At 48.4% G+C, this 25,612-nt stretch overlaps 1 protein-coding gene across 2 annotated transcripts in view; it reads left to right on the forward strand.

Annotated features, from left to right (window-relative positions):
* The window catches only part of LOC144943525 (calcitonin gene-related peptide type 1 receptor-like), a 50,740-nt gene that overhangs the window by 18,725 nt on the left and 6,403 nt on the right, over window positions 1-25,612 (forward strand). Inside the window, exons 4-12 of one of the 2 annotated variants that reach the window (XM_078871054.1) lie at window positions 3,672-3,782; window positions 10,790-10,902; window positions 15,405-15,496; window positions 18,063-18,189; window positions 18,537-18,690; window positions 20,451-20,511; window positions 20,766-20,832; window positions 22,708-22,923; window positions 24,767-24,808. In XM_078871054.1, coding sequence (XP_078727180.1) covers window positions 3,672-3,782; window positions 10,790-10,902; window positions 15,405-15,496; window positions 18,063-18,189; window positions 18,537-18,690; window positions 20,451-20,511; window positions 20,766-20,832; window positions 22,708-22,923; window positions 24,767-24,808 — 983 coding nt within the window. The remainder of the gene's footprint in view (window positions 1-3,671; window positions 3,783-10,789; window positions 10,903-15,404; window positions 15,497-18,062; window positions 18,190-18,536; window positions 18,691-20,450; window positions 20,512-20,765; window positions 20,833-22,707; window positions 22,924-24,766; window positions 24,809-25,612) is intronic. The other variant, XM_078871055.1, reaches the window with a different exon arrangement.

Raw genomic sequence — 25,612 nt, forward strand, 5'->3', positions numbered from 1 at the left:
CTATCCCCATCAAACATAGCTAGCTACCGGCTAACACAGCTGGCCCTAGTAAACACCTTCCACCTGTCCTGATTTTCCAAGGATTGTTATTTTGTTGTGATTGATGCTGTGCTGGGAAATCTGCAAGTCATCTCGGGGCATTGAAAGTCTCAATGATTGTGAGTTGGGGAAAAATACACCCAGTGCTTAAATCAACTGGAACATTACAGAACGTTGTTCCAGGAATAATTTTAGCACGCACATCCATCTCACCGTATTTGTCATTAAAAACTTTTTAACTGAGTTATGAGAAAGCAGGCTACAATAATGTAGTGCTAGTGCCTAACTCCAATAATCCCATCTCTGCAATAATACACCACTCAAGACGTGAAGTTCTCCCCCCTTTGGACATATTAATCTCTCCATGATCGGTCCTGGTTTGTTTCGAACCTTATAGGAAGAAAGGAAACCCGTGATAGTGGCAGTTGGAGATGGGGAGAGGCACAGCCAACGCACAGTCCAAACACAACACACGGGATTTAGTTTGTAAGCGGTGTCAGGTACCTTTAACAAGGATAAAGTTCCAACCTGACTTTTCGCTACACTCTGTCACCGAAAATCGGGTTCACTGCCAGATTAACCACCAGCTATGACGCATACATAACCTACTAAACAAACAGCGCCGTCTTTATGAAGCGCTCGCGTAAACGCAGCTTAAATCAGCGCTGAGGAGCGATGCGAGCTGGCCTGCTGCAGAACTCCGTGGTGCCCAGGCCTCACGGCTTATATGGCCAAAGGCACTTTCGCACTTTCGGTAGAAATGCCTCCACTGTTTAGCCACATTATTACCCGGGCCCGTCCGGCACTACGGAGCCTTCACACGCAATCAAGAACGGCACCGTCGTGGATTTGAAGCCACCAAACGCCCTGGTTTGACCGGGACAGTCCTCGTTTCCACCGAAGTATTTGCGACAAAGAAATGAACAGATTTTGTCTGCTGCGGAAAAAAACCGCTCTGGCCTGGTGCTCGACTAGTGGTGCGGGCAAAGGGTAGGGGCTACCCAATTAGTTGGCGGGGCTACCTGAGCAGTGGATGGGGTCAATGTCAGGACGAGGTCACTCGCTGTGTAGGTGGGGCTCGTGGCTCGGTGGGCGTGGCACCCAGGATGACGCACATCGCGATGTTGGTGAAGCCACACCTCGAGGCAACATCATTGCAATCGTCAGCCATGATCGTTCCGCTGCTGCTGGATCAGGGCCTCCTGAAACGGTCATCTCTTACAGTCTCGCAATGTAGCAATCTATTTAGCACCCTACGCGAGCCGAATTCGCCACTGTCTCTGCAGTGGACATTCTCTCGGGCGCTTTACCTGCAAATGGCTGCCATTTTGACATGAGTTTTGACCACCGGTCAATCATCCCTTCCTCACACTGGACCCAAGCCCACTTAATTTTCTTCACGGTCAGGATATCAGATCAGCAGGATGTGGGGAGGGGAATCGGACAATAAACCCTGCTGCACAGCCAGAATCCATCGCCAACGACCATCGTGTTTCTGGGCACGGGCGCTCTTCGCTCTCGCTTGTGGGTTTTTTTTCTCGGAGCGTGGATGCGAGGGAAGTTGTTTGAGTCGCCTTTGGGGGGCCTTTAACAGGCACTGCTCGAGCCCCTCAGGCCAGGGTTCTTATTGCTCCAGGGTCTACAGTCTGCACTAAAAATACTGGAGGCACACTGACCAAGGCAGGGGCGACGTGGAGCTCTTGTTACGTTGCAATAAATATAAATAGCAAAAAAAAAATCACACGACTATTGAACATAATCTGTGCCTCTATTGTTCGTGGCTGTGGGCTAAAACTAGCCGGGTAACTGGCTAAACGGGATTTTCCATGCAACAAATGAACATTTAATTGAATTGAAATGGTGAAAAGAAGAAGTTGGGAAGACATACAATAGTGACACAGAAGAGGTGGGCGTAACAAATACAGAAAACTGACCACGGTTCAATCTCTGTAACCTTTTCAAATTTGTGCTCCTATTAATGACATTATTTAACCAGAATATTCTTAAATCCTAGAAAATGAAAAAAACACTCGCAATATAGTATCTCGGCATTTTATTACATAAAAATGGCAGATTACTTTGAGTGCTCCGAGTACAGGAGGATTGTGAGCAGAGTGTGGCAATGACATTTGTCTCTTATTTTCCGTTGGAGTGCAATTGGGATCCCTCTGCTCGTTATTATAAGAATGCGAATCAAATTATGTTTGGCATAGACCGCACTGTATTCAAGTTGTGCTTGTAAGACATCAAAACTGCAATCACGGGGCTATTGTTACATAATGCTCATTGTGGCAAATTCCCAATCCTTTTCCTTTCATGGCCCAAGATGCATTTGTCGCATTTCAGAGCACCACAGCAACAGATGTGCGTGCTTTTTAAATCCTTTATATTAAGTTCACTTGCTTGCGCGCTTACGACCGTGCAAATCTTTCGGTCGTTTTTTAACCCACTTCCCGTGATCCAATCGAGCTGATATTTTGCACACAGACTCGTTGTGCATGACAATTTATTTTCGTGAATTTTTTTTTCCAAAATGTTCCACTTTTTAGGAAAATTGTTTTTTCATATTTTATTTAAAATACCAATGTGATAAAAATGAAACTCTTACTCAAGAAAAACAGGAATGAATAATAAAATAAAACCGATGCCACGCATATAAAGGATTTATAGTGAAAAACTTTGTTTTTACGGGTTAATTTTTTACGCAGATGCCATAGGAATTCTTCAGCGAAAGACGACTCTCGTTTCTTTTTGTTACTGCGTCTCTACAAAGCGCGGCCGCTCTCCCGTGAGCACAGGGCCACCCACAGCGAAATGGGCTCAAGTGGCTTGGGCCAACCCCGTGACACGCGTTGGCATACCCGAATGCGGGCCGTGGGCAAGCGGCGTAGCTATCGTGTGTGCAGGCAGTCCAACTGCGCGGGTGACCGCGGGTTTTAGGGGGCCCAGGCTCTGGGCTACAAAGAACGGGGTTGATATCGGGCGGGGAGGCCCCATTTCATGTCTTGTCACCAGGGCTCATGCCAATCTCGCTCAACCTCCTCTGCTGCAGGATATGGTAGTGTCCTCTTAATTGAGGACATTGAATGAAAAACAACACGAGCCAAAAACAAAAACGCGTGCCTTGACTGTGCGTCCATCGGCCACGCTCTGGGCATGCAGTTTCCTTTGGAAAAATAAAAGGTAGGGGCGCAGCCCTGCAATTGCTTGCTATTTTCACTACTGATGGAAGAGCCTCCATTGGAGCGAACTCTCAAGGATATTTGGTCTATGCTTCCACGCTGACCGGACGTGTTGTAAGAGGTGGGCATAGCCACACTTTACTCCCACCGCACCCGACCTGCCTATCAACTTAACTGTGGCGAGCCCATTCAGACGGCTGGGTTGGAGAAACTTGCTGCATTGTTTCTAGATTTGAAGCTGCATTGTATCAACTGTTGCGCCGGAAGATGGAATCAAACTGGTAACATCTGGATTTCAAATCCAGTGCGCAGCTAATCATTTCCCCCACGGCAGCTCCGGTTTTCTTGGAAGCCACGCAAAAACGCAACACCATGCCAACTGGCAATTGCGTTGCGTTGGGGGAGTCACTCTATGCGGTAGGAGTGGAGTGTCCTTGCGTCTGCCCACAGGGAAACACTGCAACCGCACGTGGGACGGATGGCTCTGCTGGGGAGACACCATGGCAGGGGATGTCGCCATGCAGCACTGTCCCGACTACTTCCCCGACTTCGATCTGCAAGGTCCATTAGTGCACGCACGCACACGCGCTATCCCACTGGTGCCAACTCCTCGAAGCGTGAAAGTCTCCAAACGAATCTCGCAAAGTAGTTAGATGTCACTCGACAGACCTTCTAGAGCCGTCATGAATGTCACGAGGCAATTTGTTGAGTGTTAAACATAGTAAACTAACAATGGCCAACTGATGAAGGATCCTCAGTGCACACGTGGGATCACTCTCAAATCTGCATAATTTCCTCGACCCAGAAATTCGCTAGATTTGTCACAAGATCAAGAGAAAATATTGCTAAGTTGACAACACTGCTCCAACCCGGACCCTATTGGTTCAACGTATTCTCAGGGATTCTTCTTCTTCTTTAGTGCTGCCTAACGGCGTGTGCGACTTCACGATGATATTGGTCCCGGTCTAGCACGGCGTGTAGAGTTTGTGCTGCTGTTGTTAATTGTAGCCATGTTTTGATGTTACTGAGCCATGTCGTTTTTGGCCGTCCTGGTCGTTTTTTCCCTTCGATTTTTCCTTCCAGGATTTGCTTTAATAGCTGGTATTTGTGGTCGTTTCGGGCAATGTGGCCTAGGTAGTAACACTTCCTGCTAATGATGGTCTTCAACAGTTGCCTGTCAGTGCCCATATCTTGCAGAACTTGTGTATTGGTGGTTTTGGCTGTCCATGGGATTTTCAGCATTCTTCGATACAGCCACATCTCGAAAGCTTCGAGCCTTTTTGTTGCTGTTATTGTCAGTGTCCACGTCTCAACTCCGTACAGCAAAATTGACCAGATGTAGCATTTCAGTGTACGCAGTTTCAGTGATGTACTCAAGTTGCGGTCTGCAAGGAGTGTTTTCCATTTAATAAATGCTTGCCTTGCTTGTTCAATTCTGCTCTTGATTTCGACTTCATGGTTCAACTGATCGTCAATGATTACACCAAGGTATTTAAATCGGTGTACTTGTTCCAATTTTTCGCTGCCAAGCTTGATTGTTATTTCGCTTGTAGTTCGGCTGACCATCATAACCTTTGTTTTCTTTTTATTAATTCGTAAGCCCCATATTTGACTCTCTGTGGCAACCTCGTCCAAGATTTGTTGTAGGTCTTGTTCCGAATCGGCCAGCAGTGCAGTGTCGTCAGCATACCTGATGTTGTTGATGTATTGTCCATTGACTTTAATACCAATGTTTTTATCTGCTAGTGTTCGATCAAAAATCTGCTCCGAGTAGATGTTGAAAAGACTGGGTGAAAGTGGGCAGCCTTGTCGTACACCTTTTTGTATTGGTGTTGGATCTGTCAATTCGTTGTCATATCGGAGTTGGGCTGTTTGCTTCCAATAAAGAGCAATGATGAAGTTGATGCCGTTTTTATCTAGTCCCAGTTGTTTTAATAGAGCAGCTAGTCGGTCGTGGTCGACTGAGTCAAAGGCTTTCTCGTAATCTATGAAGCAGATGTACACTTCTTTCTGATGTTCGTAGCATCGCTGTAGTAGTATCTGTAGACAGAAGATTGCTTCTCTTGTGCCTAGTCCTTTGCAGAAGCCAAACTGTGTGTTCTTCAATGCATTTTCGCATGTGGAGCGTATGCGCTGTTGGATCACCTTCAGGAAGACTTTCAGCACGTGGCTCATCAAGCTTATCAGTCTGTAGTCCTCGCATTTCCGGCGTGTTGCTTTCTTTGGTATGGCCACAAAGATGGATTGTAGCCAGTCGGATGGAATTTTATTGCCATTGTATATTTGATTGTACCAATTAGTCAGTTGTCGTATGTTGTTACTGTCTAATAGTTTGAGCAATTCTACATGGATTGTGTCGGGCCCGCACGCTTTGCCTGACTTAGCTGTTTTGATTGCATGTTCTACTTCTGATGTTAAAATGTGTAGAGCGTCTTTCGACATCTGTTGGTCTTTTTCTGCAGATGATCTCGCGGCGCCATAGAGCTTATGTATATAGTTTGTCCAGGTGTCCATTTTTTCCTGTTTATTTAGGATTGGTTGGTTGTTGTCCGCATACAATGTAGCTGTTGAGGCTGGTCTGTAGATGTTACCAGCTTCTTTGAGCTTCTTGTGCAGAGTAAAATTGTCATGTTTTTTAATTAGTTCTTCAATCTCGGCGCATTGTTCTTCCATCCACTTTTCTTTTGCCTGTCGGATTACTTCTCTGATCTTCTGTTGCATTTGTTTGTACTTCTCCAAGTTGTTATTTTTGTACATTCTTCGTTTGCTCATTAGATCGAGAATACAATGTGTCATCCATCGTTGTTTCTTTTTCGGTGGCTGATGTCCCAGCATGACTTCTGTTGTTTCTGTGATGCATTGTTTGAACGAGCGCCAGTACTCCTGAACATCTGCTGTTTCTGTTGTTATTGAGCGGATGCTATCGTTGAGATGTTGCTGTACTTGTCTTTTATCGGCGCTGTTCTTCAGTTTCTCCAGATCTGCTCGTCTCGTCTTTGTACATTGTATTGATCGCAATTTGAGTCTTATTGTAGCTGTTACTGGGTTATGATCTGACGATATATCGGCTCCAGGGTAGGTTTTTGCTGTAATCACACTGGACTTAAACCTGATGTTAATTATGATATAATCGATTTGGTTCCTGACGATGTTGTTGTCGGAGTCTTGCGGCGAGGTCCACGTGTACAGTCGTCGAGGTGGTAATTGGAACCACGTGTTAGCAATACTGAAACGTTCTTCTTGGCAGAATTGAACCAGTCTGTCGCCTCGTTCATTCCGTGTTCCGAGTCCGTGTTCTCCGACAATGTTCTGCATTCGACCGTGGCCAACCTTGGCGTTGAAGTCGCCGAGGATTATAGTGATGTCTTGCTTCTTCAGCGGCTTCAGCGTGTTGGTTAGTTGCTCATAGAACGATTCGATTTCATGATCTTTTTTATCTGCTGTTGGAGCATAAACCTGTAGAATGTTCACGTTGACTTTGTTGCCTGCTAATTGTAGTAGTGCTATTCGTTCTGATACTGGGGTAAAGTTGTTGACTTTATTCGCTAATTTCTTGTGTACTATATAGGCGACACCGTATGTTTGTTTGGTGTTTTCTTCTCCTCCGGAGCAGAAGATGTGGTGTTCGCTCGATATAAACTTTTTTGTTCCAGGCCATTTAGTTTCGCTTAGACCGATTATGTTGATTTTAAGTCGATCCATTTCTTGTATGACATTGGCTAGTTTTCCTGCTTTAAGTAAACTTCTAACGTTCCAAGTTGCTACTTTGAAAGGGTTCTTTGACACAAGCTCGGAGATTCTTAGCACCCCTGTCCTATTTAAAGGACGCCGATACTCAGGGCCTTTGTTGATTTTGCTTGTCATCATTGAAGTTTTCAAGGGAAAAATAATCCAAGTAGTTTCCCGTTGCTTTCTTGGATCACAATTTATTTGAAAAGGTCATGTGGGGACCTTTCGAAACGGGTTTTGTCTGACGTCTCCACTGAAGTCTTCCCGCCTTGGGTGACCCTTCTGAGAGCACTAGGCTCTCGACGGTATAGCGATCAGCTTCTCAGACGTACACAAACTCTCTCGCCGCATTAAGGCACCGTTTCTCGAGAGAGCTCAGGGATTCAATTAATTATAATGATTCAGAGTCACAAGTCACATCACTAATGGATACTTTTTGTCCGATATACCATTTCATTGATATTCTCATTTAATCTGTCTCATTCGTGTAGTTCTGTTTACTCCATTAGTCCAGGCGTAGAATTAGCATAAACGCAATGTTAGCGCGAGTCCCGTGCATAATCACAGTTAACATCAGTGGCGAGTGACATTTGAACTGGTCCATTCACCATCCCACATTGAACAGCATGGGACAGTAAGGTCAAACAACCACCATTACTGACATTGCGCGGGGAGGCTTTCATACAAAAATGTATTGAAAAATTGGCTGCACATTACATGTAACATAGCAGCATTAGTAGCGTCCTTTATTTAAACCAGGAGATGAATACAGGCGTATTGTGACACACGATTTTTGCATGAGCGACTTGGTTTAAAACACTTTACATTTAAAAAATTTCTAGACAATATTGAGCCCGAAAATCGATTCAAAATGCATGAATCATCACAAGCCCAGTGCACCCAGCCAGCCTCCTGTCAGATTGGGGTGGAGGGGGGCAGTAAAACCGCTGTGTGTGGGGGGGGCACTACAACAGTCATTCACCGCTAAAGATTTTGTACTTGGGTGGTGCCAAAGGGGTGGTGTAGGGCCCACCCAGGACCCACCCATGGCATACTCCAGATGCCCTCTAGCACCGACCGTGCTCACCCGTGCCAAGTCCCAGCAGCTGGTGGTTTCGCACAGCCCTGTAAAAAGGGAAGCTGTAATTTTTTACGCAGCGCGGGACATGTTTTATTAATATAATTATTGCCCAACTCCATAAACTGAACGTTAGAACGAGGGTGGGAAAATCTTGCAGAGTTGAGTTATGATAGGGGATGAGTAAACACGGTCCTCATAAATGCAGTTGGCGATATGGCTGCGGATGGGAGCAGGGATATGCGAGTTCAGGGGTCGACGTTTTAACGGCGAAGCCCATTCCGTGAGAAGTCTCACCCCAAACAGCCGCCTATCTGCCCGAGATTATGACCCAATCTCATTGATTTCCCCAATCGTGTTGAGGACGTGGTCCAACAGACTGGCTGTTTCATCCCATCCACTCTGTGTTCAACCACCACACTGCTGGCCACAACGCTTCTCTTCATGGTTATTTCCCCACAATGCTTTAACTTTGGAATTCCCTCCCATCGTCTCTATTCTCACGTTCGTACAACTTTACTCAATTAAAAAAATGTATGAACACTTACCTATGACACCTTCAATAGTTTCAAACAACACGCAGAAAAATGCGTATTAAGCACACTGCTTCTGGGCATATGCAAAGGCCATCAGTATTTCCTGAACAAGTGCATTGTGGTCTTCTCGTCTTAGATCACCATCAAATGTGACCCACTGACAGCAGCAATGCAGTGATAGACAACAGTGGACTGGCTTCATCCTTACCAGGACTCATCAGCACAGTTTAGTCACCGATGTTCACAGCTGTAAGGTCTGTCTCTGAAAACCTTTCGTGTGGAGTCTCCTACATTCACACCACGCGGCTCATTATCTTGGCTAATGCCAAAAAACAATCAAATCTGTTAATGACCAGATAAAAAAAAAACAACCCTAAAACAGAACAACAGAGCAGGCCAGAAACCCATGTTTTAAACAACACACAAAGCCCTCCACAGTGCTGTCTCCTGCTGGCCACTTGGGCACTTATGGGCCTGTGCTCAGCAATTGTGATTTAAAAACAGACAAACAAAAAAATCACCCAGTCCAGTCAAATCTCAAAAAGCTAAGAAAAGTTGAGCCCGGTTCATGCTTGCATGGGGTGACCATCGGGCAGAGGTCGCAACCGGGTACCCGATACCCGTACCCTACCCGATACCCGGCTACCCATACCCGACCGGGTACGGGTACGGGTACCCGTTTGCGACCCTGGTGCGGCCGGGTACGGGTACGGGTAGGCCGTGAGTCACTGGTGAGTAACTGTTTGTCACTCATTTCCCAACGTCTTGTCTCTTCTCACAATTCAAGTTCCTAGAATCAACCCACCCGCGCCTGCAACATGGCTTCATCCCAGAGGTCGCAATCAGGTACCCGATACCCGTACCCTACCCGTACCCGGCCGGGTACGGGTAGGGTACGGGTACGGCCGGGTCCGGGTACCCGTTTGCGACCCTGGTGCGGCCGGGTACGGGTAAGGAATCAAAACCCGTTTGCGACCTCTGCCATCGGGGCTTGCCAGGTGTTGTGGGTGTGGGGCTGCGAGGTGGCCACGAGACGGCGGTGTTGAGCACTTCCCACCTTGCACGCATGAGGACCCCCCCCCCCCCCCGCTTACTCAGATTGCCTCCCCCATGAAACCACTCGTGAGTAGGAAATGTTCAAACATCGCTTTCTTGGTGAAATAATTGACATTATTATAATGTACAACAGGTTGACATTTAATGGAGAGAAGTCGCGTCTCTGTCAACATTGGGCCTGCTCTTGGTCATCCCCATAGTTACGATGCCCCCCTCCCCCATCACCACAAATCATATTGTCCAGGCACGGTTGGAGTGACACAGGGGCTAAAGGTGTGTACGTGAGAGAGAGAGAGCCAATCATCAACGTGGGAAGTGCTCTGCTCACTGGAATTATCGTAGCAATTTAGCATTGACACGACCCACGGGACCACAGTTGAACTATTTTAATGATCGTTAATAAGGCAGGGAATTGCATCCCTTGCGCCTGTGGCAGCGTTCTCGATACACGACCTCCTGCTCCTGTCGAATGCTGAACATGTCCTCCGAGAGGGTGTTTTGAATATTTAGAAAGTCATATTTCACCACATTTCTGCGCAGTAATGCATTCTGTGTTGAGTGCCGTTCTTCCATTAAATAAGACACAGAGGGCCTACTTCATCACACACACACGGGTCCTTACCGATGTGAGAGTGTTAGAGTGTGCTGGGTACAGAAGATAAAAAAAAATCACTCCTTCATTCTAATTTAAATAATTCACAGCCCTTGTTCAAACCACTGCTGGACGATTGACTCCCTATGCCGTGTCGGTCATGGGAATTCTGTGATCATACTTCACCAAACCGGTCAGTGAGGGCTTGTGAAGTGAGGGGTGGGGGGCGGAGGATGTGCCACTGATGCCAGCCGTGGCCAGGAATCACACTCGGGTTGATAGCGCCTGCACCACTGCTCTGTAGACCCCCATTGCCGATAACCGAACCGTTTAATTCACAGACGTTTATCATCGCCCTGGCCTGGCGAATATAATGAATGCGAGCCACATGCGCAGACGTGTTTTCATGAAGAATCAACACAATATAGACCGGCTTTCGAGCCTTCTGCCCACGCGCGTAAAGGTCGCGCCGCAGAACGCTCGGCACGTCCCAAAGGGCGCGATCGCACGCATACAGATCCAGGGGGCCCTGATTAACACACGGCGCTTGATTTTTTTTTCTTCTTCTTCTTTGCAGAGAAAGTCACAAAGATTTGCAACACGGACGGACAATGGTTCCGTCACCCCGACAGCAACAGGACTTGGTCCAACTACACGCTGTGCAATGCATTCACCGCTGACAAGCTGAAGGTAACAGCACGGCTTATCGCGCGCAAGCCGAGTTCGCCCAAGCTAGTAATTCTCTCACGACTGCCAATGGAACTGTCTTGCGAGAGGTGGAATTCATGCTTTAAAAAATAGTGTATTTGGGAGCTCTAAATGTACGAAGGTGCCGCTGATTTGTTCGATGGGGCTGAACTTCCAACACATGTCAAGGATTCATTTTTAGGTAGGAGGTCCTAGATAACCTGAGAAAGGCGCCCCTTGCACAAGTGTGATTTCAATCGTTCGCGCAAACATATGGGGAAACGTTTCTAAAAGCATGGCACGCTAAAATCTAGATGTGAAGTTTTCGTGACTGCAGGGATCCATACTCTTTGGTAAAGTCACGTCGGTATAAAATAAAATAAATTAAATCACGACCTTTCGATTGCAACACAAGCAATCGTCATCAGGTGGGAAACCCACAGCAAGAAAAGAAAAGCAAGAAAATGTTCTTGCTGTGTTTTTCCCACCTGATGACGATTGCTTGTGTTGCAATCGAAACGTCGTGATTTAATTTATTTTATTTTATACACGCGTGACTTTACCGAAAGCACCAAAGAGCATGGCACATTTGATGGTTTATCACACGTGCTGCATCGGAGGAGAGGGATTATCCAGCATCTCTTTGTTGGTTTAACAATTCAGGAAATACGTCCATCAACGTCCAAGTAGAGATTGATGAGGGTTTCCAAGTATTTCCGAGTGCGGTTCTCTCCGGGGTCATTTTGGTTGATGCCAGAATTTTCCTCGGATTTGGAAATGTCACACGATCGTCACTCACTCTGCCCATGAGTCCTCAAGCATTGGGGCACACTGGCTCTCATATGTTCACTATTCACGCTGTCCATCCTTTAGTAACGGGGGAGGTGGGAGTGGGAGGGCAGTGCACCGTAACTCCCGTAAAGATGGTCCAGTGTCAACAAAGGTTTAGTGTCAAGTTGTATTTCTATTAGAGACTTGAAAAGTGTCGAAATCTATCAAAGGGTTTTGCTGGATTTGGAGGCACAAGCCGGCGCTACAAATGCCAATTTGCAAATGTGACTACGTGCTTTGGCCAGACATTGAAAAAGATGAAATAATCAATGCGTATAAGTGATTGTTCTTACTTTTGTGTTGGCTTTTCATTGTAATTTTCATCACCAGCCTATTTCGAAAAAAGATAATTCGCCGGCCTTGAGACGGTGGCGTTAAACTGCGCCGTCGAATTTGCGCCACCGTGCAGACAAGTTTCAAGTTTTCAAGTTTCATTTATTTGGTATAGCCCTGTGAGCCATTCGGCTCTTGAATCGGGTGCAACCGCAACAAACGAAAAAACAAAAACATGAACAAGAAAACATCTTAAACTGACAATGTGCAAACAGAAAATCCAAGAAAAGACAGCAAAATATTGCAGAAAAAGCACCGTACACCAACACTGTGTGCAAAAATCCCAGTGGGATGCAAGTCAAACAACAACAACCACAAGAAAACTTAGATTTAGGCCATCAGTCTAACTCTGTACTACAACAAACAAACATGGCCAAACCGAAAAACTTTTCAAAAATCACCAAATAAAAAGCGAAGGCTCGCGATGATGGCCCTAAGGGTGACGACGCCGAGGCGGCGCCATTCCTTACGGGGACCACAGCGGGAAGCTCCACACGGGGCCGGTGGGTCAGGGTTAGGCACGGGCAGTTTGTGTCGCCTGGGGGGGCGGGGGACGGGGGTCTCATCGCACAGACCCCCGGCTTCATTAGCGCCACGGGCCACGCAGTAGGTTAACCGCTTCACCCGAAGGAGAAGCCATTACATTTTGACTTAAAACTTTCCTGCCTGCAGGAATTCATATTCTTGGTTCTTTCGGTAAAGTCACGTAGATAGAAAATTAAAAATAAATGAAAATATTTTTTTATTTATTACAATTAATTTTTAATCTATTAACATTCATTTTCATTTTTTATTTTTGCTTCTATTTTTAATTTAAATTTATTTTCATTTTTATTTTCATTTTATTTTCTATCTACATGACTTTACCGAAAGAACCAAGAATATGAGAAGCCATTAATTAAACTCTGTCTGCTCGACTCAGCCCCGTGACCTTTTTTTCTGGGGTAAAACAATAGCTGTCATGCTACCGAAATGAAGCAACAGAAAAACAACAAGCAACAAAAATTGGAAGTGGAGATTTTTGTTGCGTCCAAATGCATTCCGAGCTTGTGTCGTGCGCAACAAGGGATGTGCCACGGGCACTGAACCGCGTGCACATCACCCTCGCAGATAATTAGCAGATTAATTGTGCTCCGAGTATCCTCGTGGCCGGTTATAAATGGCTCCGGCTGCCGTGTAACGCGATCCGAGGTTTGCCAGCGCGGCTAAGGGAAAACGTTCATCCTGGAAAACACAACAATCGCGGAGGCGACGGCCCCCGTTGCCGTCACTCGTCTCGCGCGTCACAAATTTGCGATGTAGCACACGCACCGGTAGACTTGTCAGCAAGATCTCTTTTATAGTGGTGGGTTTCTTTTCATTATATATTATCACAGTGTCAACGTGTTGGAGCAATAAGACGAGGATTTATGCAGGTATACGTTATTAGATTTGTTTTTCACGGGGATGTTTTACACATCCCTTGAAATGCAAAAATTCACCAAGTGTACCGATCATCGGGGGGAAATGAGCATATTCGTTCTTGTTTCACCGAGCAAATACGTACACGTTAACTGGAAGATGCTAAGCAAGGGCTCATTAGCAACGCACGAGCCTTGACGGTAAGTTATCAATTACTTTGATTTACGCCGTATTTGCCGCGCTGCTGCCCGTGTAACTGCCGCAGAATATTAAATGCAGGCGGCGCGTGTGCGATGACTGTGGGATGATGCGGTGGAGAAAGCGCGCTACCGAAACCCCGTTCAGAGAACGATTTGCAACCCAAACCTCACTCCTTTTTTGGGTATCGATTCTCGAGGCAAAGCCTCAGGGAAGCAGCTGGTGAAGGTGCAAACATCTCGGCGGCGAGGGAGAGGGGCGTGGGATGAATTCCAAAGTCACGCTGCACCAATTACGGCTGCGTCACGCATTCGCACAAGGGGTCACTCTGGTAGCAGGGTCCACCGCACTGAACCCCCACAAGGTGCAGGCCACCAAGGTTCGACTCCCAGTAAAGGGCACGAAAACATGTATCAGGAGGACGTCCTCCATCCACTACATTTATCTGCATATCCAGTGGTGAAATTGGGCCGTTGCACTCCAACAAGTGTGACAGTTAGCAGCAGTACCTTCACGTGGTCAGCATGAGCCCTGCTCGTCATCATCATCATCTCTCCCTTTACTGTGACGGTCGTTGGGCCACTGATGCTTCGGCCGTCAACTCTCTCCGTGTTTCCGTTTCATTCACAGTCCTGGTCAGATGCTGTGCCGACTCATCAGTCCCTGTTATCGCTTTTGCATGTACAATATGTTGAATTCTTTCGCAACCGCACGTAGCCAATCGCGTTAATCAAAGGTGCGGGCAAAGGACAATAAACTAAACACAAAACACACAGTTGCAAAGAAATTGTTCTTTTTCAATCTAGATTTACAAGTGGACAGCTCCAGTGGCTTCCTGATATCGGAAGGAAAGAACGTTCCAGACGGCCACAGAAGCGCATTTGAAAGCGCGCGATGCGGTGACCGCCTTTGGTCGATGGCTAGACAAAAGCCGCTGCTGCGAGGAGTTCACATGATGGGTTATGCTTCTTGACGAGATCAGCATGGTGTTGTGGTTCATTCGTGGCAAGCACTTTGTGTAATTAGTGCGACCTTATATTTAGTATATTCGTTCGGCATCCAAATGATCTTGGGTCGGCCTCTCCTTCTGTATTCTTCCTTCCCTTGGTGCAAGTAATGAAAACAACAGGGTTCAGATAATCCAACTACCGCGTGTGACAAAGTTGTGATGTAACACACGCATCGATAAACTTATCAAGAAGATCACTTTCATAGTGGTGTGGGGTTTTTCCATAAAGATTTTCGCTCGAAGATGCACAGTGTATATATTGTTATCAGCGTCAACGTGTTTGGAGCAATATGGCGATGATTTATGCAGGCGTCATATTTTAGATTTGTTTTTCAAGGGGGGATAAGATCATTTTACACATCGATGAAATGGGAAAAAATTCACCAAGTCTACAGATAATCAGAGCGAAAATCAGCATATTCATTCTTGTTTCACCGCGCGATTCAATACAAGTTACCTGGAAGATGCTCATTAGCAGCGCACAAACCTTTACTTTCCGCGCTGCTATCAAGCTCTGTAGCCTGGCGGTGAAGGCCCCCTCCTAAGCCAGATTGGGCCCTCCCCTCCCCGGTGCAGTTGCACCGCCTGCACACTCGATAGCTTACGCCACCGATTGACAGATCGCTTGTGGGTTTAAATCCTCGGCACCTTTCTCCACCTCTTCCGGCACGCGGGCTACTTGTCGACCGTGCCAGCAGAATGTTGAGTATCGCTCGCTTGGTGTGTGCGGCAGATGGCGGTGAACCTGTTCTACCTGGCGGTGACCGGCCACGGAATCTCCATCCTCGTGCTCCTCGTCTCCCTCGTCATATTCTTCTACTTCAAGTGAGTCTCCCGTGCTCGCCGCAACGCTTAAGAGCCACGGCGGGACGGGTTAGTGGTTGCTGCGGCCTGGAGGGAGTTGACCCTCTCCGCCCCCAACGCTGTTCAAGAAGACCCAAGTGCCCTTAGGTCAATGTTCTTCATGGCAAGGCCCCGCGAGGGGCCACTCACGGCCCCCCCGACAATACACAAATGTGCGTCGTGGTGTGGCCATCAATATACGAGTGGGGGGCGGTGGCGCAGCGGTTAGCGTTACGAACCCGGCGACCCGGGTTTCCGATTCCGGCTCACGGCCATCACCAGCGACGATTATCTGAACCGAGCCTGGGCCTCTCCTAGGTCGACTCAGCCTCAAATGTGTACCTCGTGCGGTGTGTAAACATCGACCACTCGGGAGACAAAGGCTATGCCGTCCTGGCCTTCGTAAGTGCTGCTCGCTAAGAGCACTTGCCCCTCCAGTCTGTTAAGGCTATTCGGGGGATCTTTGTTTGTTTTTGTTCCTTACGAGAGTTGAGCACAGAAACAAGCTCGCACACAGCATGCGGGTCTCGAATCTCGAGTGCATTCGCCGACTTGTAAAGCACAGGAGGGGAGCGTTCCCCCGCCTCTCCCACCCCAAGTCATGAGAATCTTTATTGATAGTGGAGGAATCCGATGAGCTATAAAGCTCTTTGAGAGGCAAAAACAAGCGCTTCGGTGTTTCTGTCCAGCGAACTGTGCAACTGGTGTTGTACAAATGTTCACAAAATCCGAACCCGTTCCGTCGGACCTGTAGCGTTGTGGCGTGCTAAACACTCACGATTAACGGGACTTTGAATTAAACTGATTCATTGATTGTTTGTGCTGCACGACCCCGACTCGCCCGCGCAATAATCCCATGTATGGTCACTACCGCCGGCGCTATCAAACACAATGCATTTTTTGTGTGCGTTTCTGGTATATTACATCATTGGTGCGTGAGCGTGCACTGCGCACAAGCGAATGTGGGTTTTTTTCCCCCCATAAAGTATTTGTTGGGTTCGATCTCTCGAATATAAATGTGCCGTTACACCCGCCACCCCCAATCGGCAAGGGTTTGTCACGTGAACAAAACGTGCAAGTTGGTTTACTTCTTCGGTACACCGGTGTGTCGGGGAGTTATCTCGTCTGCCACTGGTGAGACTCGGCCATAAAGGATGTCTCTGGTGCAGGCGAATCAGTGTCTAAGACAATGCCTTACATTATGTGTGTTTGCATGTTCAACCACAAGTACGTGTGGTTAATGCAAACTTGATTCCTTACAACAGGCATCTATTTGCTGCTTGAGCATCTTAACACCTGCTGTTTTATTGCCAGAAAGGGCGCAGCCCATTATAACATTTTCAAACTTTGGCACTGGCAGGAAAGTCCCATGATAAACCCACAACATTTACAATTCGAGTAATCTGCAGCATCTCGCTGCTGATTACCACCTAGCTTCATCAGGCAATTAGCCAGCATTTTGAAGAACTTTTTCCTACCGTTTCGGTCTTAAAGTAGAGTGAAGGGTGACGTCATGACTCTGAGGCTATCAGGTGCGAGTTTGGTTTTTGGTTGGTTTCGCGTTCAGAGTTTCCTTATTTAAATCGCTTGCGCACTCAATCCTCTAGCCTTGTGACTAAATCACCCAGTGCCCCCGGTCTCGTCAGATGTCAGAAGCTAAGCAGCGGTTGAGCCTGGATAGTGCTTGGATGGATGACGATCCGCGCAATACTGGTTACTATTTTGGCCGAGGTGCTCACGTGGCAGACAGGAGAGGGCAACGCAGCAACAGCCATTGTTGTATTGCACTTCCATGCTGCCCGCGCCTATGCTCCTTACTGACCAGTATGTATAACTAAGGTTCAATAACCGGATGTTAGCCATAGCCAAGAATTGAATTTCGGTGGCTGGATTCGTAGCGCCAGTGCGCCAAGCGCCGCACAAACGCTCCCCACGTGGCTGTAAACGGTGAATAAGAATTCCGGCGAGACTTCCACTTGAGCGTTCGGTTGTGCGGCATGTTTCCTGAAACGAGTTTCCTTCGCACATTCTGCGTGTGGGGGTGCGGGGTGCGGGGGGGGGGCAACTTGGGTGCCCGGCGCGCCCTCTCGCACAACCCCTGTGGTACGAGCTCGTTCCAATGTGTGGCAGGAAGCAGTCGATGTCAATAAAACTTCAAACGCACGTCGAACGGAATGAGTCAACGACGCGCGATCCGCTTGCGTCTCGTCGCGCTGGGCTCTCGGCCCCTGTGTGCTCAAGGAAACGCTTTGTCGTTGGTTCCATCCGTGCGTTGGGTCCAAGTTGACTCCGACTCTCTGCAGACATTTTGCCCACCGTCACACACGACGCTGGAAAAGCGCAATCATTCCTGCGGCAGGTCGCGCGCAATCGGTGCGAACTTAAAATACATCCATCGCCGCTGGTAATTATTGCACCGATATATTTAATTGTAATATTAGCATGTAAGAAGAGGGACCGATCCTTCAAAGGCGGGTGGATTCAGCCGCCCCAGCCCCTCTGATGCCATGTGGGGGCTTGTCTCGCACTTCCTGTTTTCTGTCCACAGAAGTCTCAGCTGCCAGAGGATCACGCTTCACAAGAACCTCTTCATGTCCTACATCCTCAACTCCATCATCACCATCATTCAGCTCACGGCAGTGGCAAACAATCAGGAGCTGGTGGCCAGCAAGCCGGTAGATGCCGTACGAATGTTCGCGCGTCGCGGCCCGCGGACAGAAATCCCTCTCGCGACCCCGCAATTTTCGCTGTGGGGCACATCTCAGATTCCTGCATGGGCGGGCTCCTTCGTATTGATACAAAGTCCTGCCGGGTTTACTTAGGAGCGCGGAACAACTTCGCAGTAATTACTTGTTGCATTCAACGAGAGGTCAAAGAGAGTTTATTTTGATAGGAAATGTGTTTCATATCAACGAGGTTGCGTGCGCGCACTGCGCCCAACTCCGTGGTAGCTCCTCTCACGCCCCCCCTACCCTCCACGATCCTCTTCATCCCCTGTCGCCATCCTCCCACTGCTCTTCAGGTCTGGTGCAAAGTGCTGCAGTTCTTCCACCAGTACATGATGGGCTGCAACTACTTCTGGATGCTATGCGAGGGCATTTACCTGCACACGCTCATCGTGGTGGCCGTCTTTGCCGAGAAGCAGCACCTGTTCTGGTACTACCTGCTCGGCTGGGGTGAGTCAGCTCGCGTCGATTCGCCTCCATCGCCTCGGCACCACGCCAGTGGCGTGACTCGCGTGGGGGGCCACGGGGGGGCCTTGGCCGCCCCTGGTCGCCAAAGCCACGAGCTGGGGGCCGCCTTGACAGCTACGACGGGAGCTGTAGTGGCTGCATTTTGTGAAGACGGAGCGCCCCTACAGCGTGAAATGTGTGAGACCGTGAGCGTGATGATGTGATGATGGCAAGAGGAGCCGCGATATAGAATAGCCTAGGTGTGGCCTGGGCGACACAAATCAAATAATGGGGCCCCACCTGACCGATTGCCACACCCCCCGAGTTGACAATGTAGTCACTACGCCACTGCACCACGTACTATAGGGCTCCATGACTAGGGAGCGATTTTGATTTGAAGCTTTCGTGACTGCAGGGATTCATATTCTTGGTTCTTTCGGTAAAGTCACGTAGAAGGGAAACAAGCGGCTTCATCGAGAACATTTTCTTGCTGTGGATTTCACACCTGATGATTGCATGTGTTGCAGTCGAAACGTCGTGAGAATTGCATTGTTTTATATTTTTATTATTTTATTGTTTCCCTTCTACGTGACTTTACTGAAAGAACCAAGAATAGGGAGAGATTGCCAAGGTGGCCTACTCCTATTCTTTCTCAGGAGTATTTAACGGGATTCCAGTTCAATTTCATACCCAGGAAACAAAGCAGCAAAGAGCTTCCTGGGTATGAGCCAAATAAGCTATAAACTAAACGATTGAACTATTTTTCATTTCACAAGGTAAGGCCCACTGAGCTATACAGCTCTTTTTCAGAAGCGACCTGGCTCGATGAAGCCGCTTATGACGTGGACATTTACAGCAGCCAAATCTTCTAAACGCAAGTTTCTAAATGTGGAGGGAAAACCCGGAGGACGCGGAGAATAATCCACGCAACCACGGGGAGAACGTGCGAACTCCAAATATACAGACGTCAGGGTCGAGATCAAACCTTCGATTCTAGATTTGAAGCTTTCGTGACTGCAAGGATTCATATTCTTAGGTTTCTTTCGGTAAAGTCACGTAGGTAAAAAATGTTAATTAATAAAAGTAAAATAAATATAAAATTATTTTTTTCTTTTACTTTTATTAATTTTAAGTAAAATAAAAATAAAAATATTTTTTTTCTTTTACTTTTATTAATTTAAATTTAAGTGTTTTACCTACGTAACTTTACCGAAAAAACCTAAGAATATCAAACTTACGACCTCCTGTATACTAGGCGAGGTAGTTAACATCTCCTAGCCACTGTGGCTCTTGAGGTCGAGTCTCGTTGCTGTCCTCAACAGTGTTTTTCATGTGACACCATCGTCCACTGTTATATCAAACCCAGGAAGAAAAGAGCTTCACCTTTTAATTTAAAAATGTCAAACAGTAATCTCTCAATTATCTTGGGTAATGGCAGGCAGTGCCTGCGTAGGATGCATCACCTGTTTTTATATCTTCCTAAAGTCATCGGTTTACTCGCCGACAAGAGAAATACGTATAAGATGGCCCGATCTTGTCATCACGGATGCCAAATTATTAAAACCCAAGATCGTTGATCAAATCATAATTAAATTCAATTTTTCAGAAAACAAAACTCTTGTCGGTGATGTCACAAGTGCCACAAGCGGGGATTGCCACGTTTGATCACACGCCCTTTTAATCAGTGCTCGCTATTAGCACTTGCCCCTGCAGCCTGTGTGGGCTACACGGAGATGTTTGTCGTTGTCTTTGTCCGCCCGCAGGTTTCCCCATCGTCCCCGCTCTGATGCACGCCGTCGCACGCACCATCTACTACGATGACAAGTGCGTGCCGCATTACGCGGGCGCCCACATTTGTCCAAAACGATCACCGCGCAGGGGCCACGCCACAACTGTGCATTGTTAAACTCCTACGGTCAGATGCTCGCTCCGTTAAAAAAAAAACCTCTCACGCCCAAAACCGCACCGGAATACGTCGCCCCAAGAACGCGCGCCGCGGAATCGCGTCACCAAGTTTTTTCCTGCAACAAAACAAAAAAACGTGCTAAGAAAAATGTGCTTTTACATCCTCGTTGCAGCTGCTGGATCAGCTCTGCCACTCACCTCCTCTACATCATCCACGGGCCCGTCGTGGCCGCACTGCTGGTGAGGACAACCGTGCCGTGAGGCTGTAGGCCACCACGTGCTGTGCGTGGGTTGACAACCATCCTGGTTTTCCCAGGATTGTCCTCTTTTTGTTTTCCCCGGGGAGCTGTCCTGTGAAATGTGTCATGTTTCCCCGGGACAGAATTTTTAAGTTTTTTTTGCCAGTTGTGTAATAATTACACAATGATAATAATGCACGCAGGGCCTCATCTATTCTGGTTTTGTGAGATATTCTTCTTATTCTTCTCATGATACGTCCTGGTTTGTTTTGTATCGCGGAGCTGGTGACCCAACCTCCACGCCCACAGGCACCATTCCTCATCGTCGAGTGGAGGCGTTCTCCACAGCATCAGCAACGTGGCCTCTGTCTTCACGCGTCTTATGAACAGACACACGTTCTGTGCGCTGCTATCCCCGTGCCTCAAAATGAGAATAATAAGAGTCATCTTAGTGTGTCCACACTCAGTTCAATATTTGTCCATTGTAACATCTTTACACGAGGACACAATTCCAATTATCTGTCGATCCCGAAATCAATGGCTCTTACTCTGCTTTAGAAAAAAAAATGAAACGGATGAAGGCTGCTTAAGGATAGTGGCTCATGTTGTTGAAAACAATCAAAACATGTGAACTCAGTAAATTCGCGCGCCTGTGACTCATGCTCGCGGGGGCTCGGAGTCAACAGGCAGCGCAAGGAATTCGACAATCCATAGGAGAGTTATTCACTGAATTTGGATTCTTTTCTCCCACCAACACCGGCCTCTCTCGATCGGCTCCCCCACCATCCCCGCTTTGCAATGCAATGCAATTTAATGTTCATACGGCGTCTAAACGCAGCTCTGAGACACAGTGCGTACATCATGGAGAACCACCACAAATCTTCGTGGATAGGAGACGATCATAGGATGAACGGATAATTCTTGAACCCAGCCTTGAAGAGTGGAGGGAAGTGCAGATCAGATGGCCATGAGGCAGGAGTTCCAGACCCCAGGGACAGCAGCTGAGAGGGAGCGACCTCCCATTGAGTAGAGGTTAACAGAGGGCCTTCAGTGAAGGCCTTGGTTACTGGAGGGGAGAGCGCATGGAGGTGAGTAGAGCAAGATGAGAGGGGAGAAGTCGGCAGAAACGACTCCATGGAAGACGCTAATTCTCGACTGAATTGGGAGCCAGTGAAGGAATCTAACTGCTGGGGTGATCTCGTGTCATTACATCACATGCTAGGGGAGTCTCGCATTCTAAATTCGTCGGGGGGCAGAAGTGATGGATCTGTGGAGGCCACAGAGAGTTGCGATAGCCGAGTTATGTCTGCAGCGATAGCTGGGGTAATGGCAGTGACAGATATTCGGGTTATTGCGGAGTTGTAGGCATGAGGTCCTGCTGAATGGAGATATGTGGGAAGAGAATCACGGCTTGGGGATCAATGCCAACTTCAGGGCTTCGCACGCTCTTCTCCAGCCTGTTGTCAGAGTTTTGGATGTGCACGCTCAACCTGGAGTGCGTATCGAGAGTGGACTTTTCTCGAATGAGGAATGCTTCAGCTTTGGGAACATTTAGCTGGTGGAAGGTAGAACGATGTAAAAGATTGAGACCGTGTTAGGGCAGGATGCGAGAGTGGACAGGGATGTTGGTTGGGTTCATGGAGTCAATGGGGACGTAGAACCAATGTCACCGGCATAGAGATGATGGCAGGAGAAATATTGAGAGGAGCAGGGGACCGGGGGATGGAAGCTCGTGGGGACACGACAGCACAGGAAACGCGATTTAAGAGGTGAGAACAAAACCAGGCGAAAGACTTGCCAGAAATGAAGGGATGATCCAACCCTGTGGCCGCTTACACAGATCTCCCCCCCCCCCACACAACGTCACATGACGCAGGTGAACCTATTCTTCCTGCTGAACATCGTGCGCGTGCTGGTGACCAAGCTGAAGGTGACGCACCGCGCCGAGACGAGCATGTACATGAAGGCGGTGCGCGCCACCCTCATCCTCGTGCCGCTGCTCGGCATCCAGTTCGTGCTCGTGCCCTGGAAGCCGGAGCGGTTCGTGGGAGAAATCTACGACTACATCATGCACGTGCTCATGCACTACCAGGTGCTCATTCACCACCACCTGCTCATTCACCACCACGTGCTCATTCACCACCACGTGCTCATTCACCACCACGTGCTCATTCACCACCACGTGCTCATTCACCACCGCGTGCTCATTCACCACCACGTGCTCATGCACCACCACGTGCTCATTCACCACCACGTGCTCATTCACCACCACGTGCTCATTCACCACCACGTGCTCATTCACCACCGCGTGCTCATTCACCACCACGTGCTCATGCACCACCGCGTGCTTATTCACCACCACGTGCTCATGCACCACCACGTGCTCATTCACCACCACGTGCTCATGGACCACCACGTGCTCATTCACCACCACGTGCTCATTCACCACCACGTGCTCATTCACCACCACGTGCTCATGCACCACCGCGTGCTCATTCACCACCACGTGCTCATGCACCACCACGTGCTCATTCACCACCACGTGCTCATGGACCACCACGTGCTCATTCACCACCACGTGCTCATTCACCACCACGTGCTCATGCACCACCACGTGCTCATTCACCACCACGTGCTCATGGACCACCACGTGCTCATTCACCACCACGTGCTCATTCACCACCACGTGCTCATTCACCACCACGTGCTCATGCACCACCACGTGCTCATTCACCACCACGTGCTCATTCACCACCACGTGCTCATTCACCACCACGTGCTCATTCACCACCGCGTGCTCATTCACCACCACGTGCTCATGCACCACCACGTGCTCATTCACCACCACGTGCTCATTCACCACCGCGTGCTCATTCACCACCACGTGCTCATGCACCACCACGTGCTCATTCACCACCACGTGCTCATTCACCACCACGTGCTCATTCACCACCACGTGCTCATTCACCACCGCGTGCTCATTCACCACCACGTGCTCATGCACCACCACGTGCTCATTCACCACCGCGTGCTCATTCACCACCACGTGCTCATTCACCACCACGTGCTCATTCACCACCGCGTGCTCATTCACCACCACGTGCTCATGCACCACCACGTGCTCATGCACCACCACGTGCTCATTCACCACCACGTGCTCATTCACCACCGCGTGCTCATTCACCACCGCTTCGTTAATCGTTCACCGCTCGTTCTCCAAGCACAATTAACAAAAACGCGCGCCCATTCGCACAGTCAAAAGTTGAGTTAACAGCCCCGCTCCCCCATGGTTTGGTTTGTTGTCCCGCCCCCTCACCTCCAATTAGCACGGTTGGTTGCGTATGGTGCGAAAGAAGTTCAACAGATATACACACATACATTGTCAATCCACTGTTTAAATCTTAAAATGCTTCCCCGTGTATATTTGCCGTGGGTGTTTGTCCACACAAAAAAACGACGTAACCTCGACTTGAAAATGTCGTGATAATTTTTCAGTAATTCTCTTTCGTGGACTTCCCCACACATTTAATACAACGCCGCAGCCCTACGACAAGTCTGATTAAGGCACGGTGATCGTCCATCCAAGTGAAATAAACCACACGCTGCTTAGCTTACGAGGTTTTCACAAGATGGGGTGCCTCTCAAGGTTGATTCTGTCGGGGAGGCGATCGGGAAGGTGACGACCCAAGTTGTTTGAACGTCGCTGACGTGCCCTTTGACGTGCACGGTGTACACGTGTCACACGGCGAAACTCAGATTTGCCTTATCGCACCTAAGGCGGTTGTTGGCGCTGGAAGTGACATCACCTGCAGAAGTAGCGCACCCAATAATGGGGTCCCAGCCTTATTCTTTCCCCCCCCCCCCGACAAGGTCGAGTTTCCTCTTCCAATCGCCGCGAGTAATGAACACAATGCCCGCCGCCGCTGTGTTTGCAGGGATTTCTGGTGGCAACGATATTCTGCTTCTGCAACGGCGAGGTAAGGAGTGGCCTTTTCGAACGCCCCGGTTTTGTCACGCATCGCGGCCCGCTTCTAACAATAACTTCCCGAGAATTGTGAACCGGGTCACTGAAAGAGACGGCTGAACATTCAAAACTGTACTCGCATTCGACTACGTGCTGCGCTAAATATGTGAAATGTGGGTGAAATATTCCTGCCCGAATCTTCCGCGTAGATTTTGCGGTTATTCAAAGTAATTTCGAGTCCTATGTCAAACCACTGATGGATGAAGTCCCCCCCCATCCCCCGAGGCTGTGTCGGACAGGAGGGTTGTTTGACCATACTTCACCACGTGGGTTTGTGAATAAAGAGGCTCAGGATCGGTTCAGATGTCGCTCACCACTGGCGTTGACTTTGGCTGGGAATTGAATTCAGGCCGCCGGGTTTATAGCGCAGTGCACAAACCACTGCGCCATCACCCCCCCCCCACCCCCTCGAATTGATTGAAGTGTCATTTGAATTTTGGGGAGCGAAATGTAACCTTGCACGATTATCTAATGTCGTTTATTACCCACAGTCCATCAAGACGACACATCAAACATAATTTTTCACATCGTCGATACGCTCACTGAAAAATATTTCCCTCTCAATTTAATGTCACGGCATTTGTAGCGCAGTGCGCCCAACTGCCCCCTTGTCCCCCCCCCTCCGCGACATCTCACTGCAGTCATTAATTGAGTTGCCTGTTTCATTCGAGTGGGAGATAAACAAAAACACAGCTTCGACGCCTCATCCTCCATTGCCAATTGCTCTCGCGTTGAAAGGGCTTCACTACAGACTGTC

This window comes from Lampetra fluviatilis, chromosome 31 (assembly GCF_964198595.1).
Source record: "Lampetra fluviatilis chromosome 31, kcLamFluv1.1, whole genome shotgun sequence".
Classification (NCBI taxonomy): domain Eukaryota; kingdom Metazoa; phylum Chordata; class Hyperoartia; order Petromyzontiformes; family Petromyzontidae; genus Lampetra; species Lampetra fluviatilis.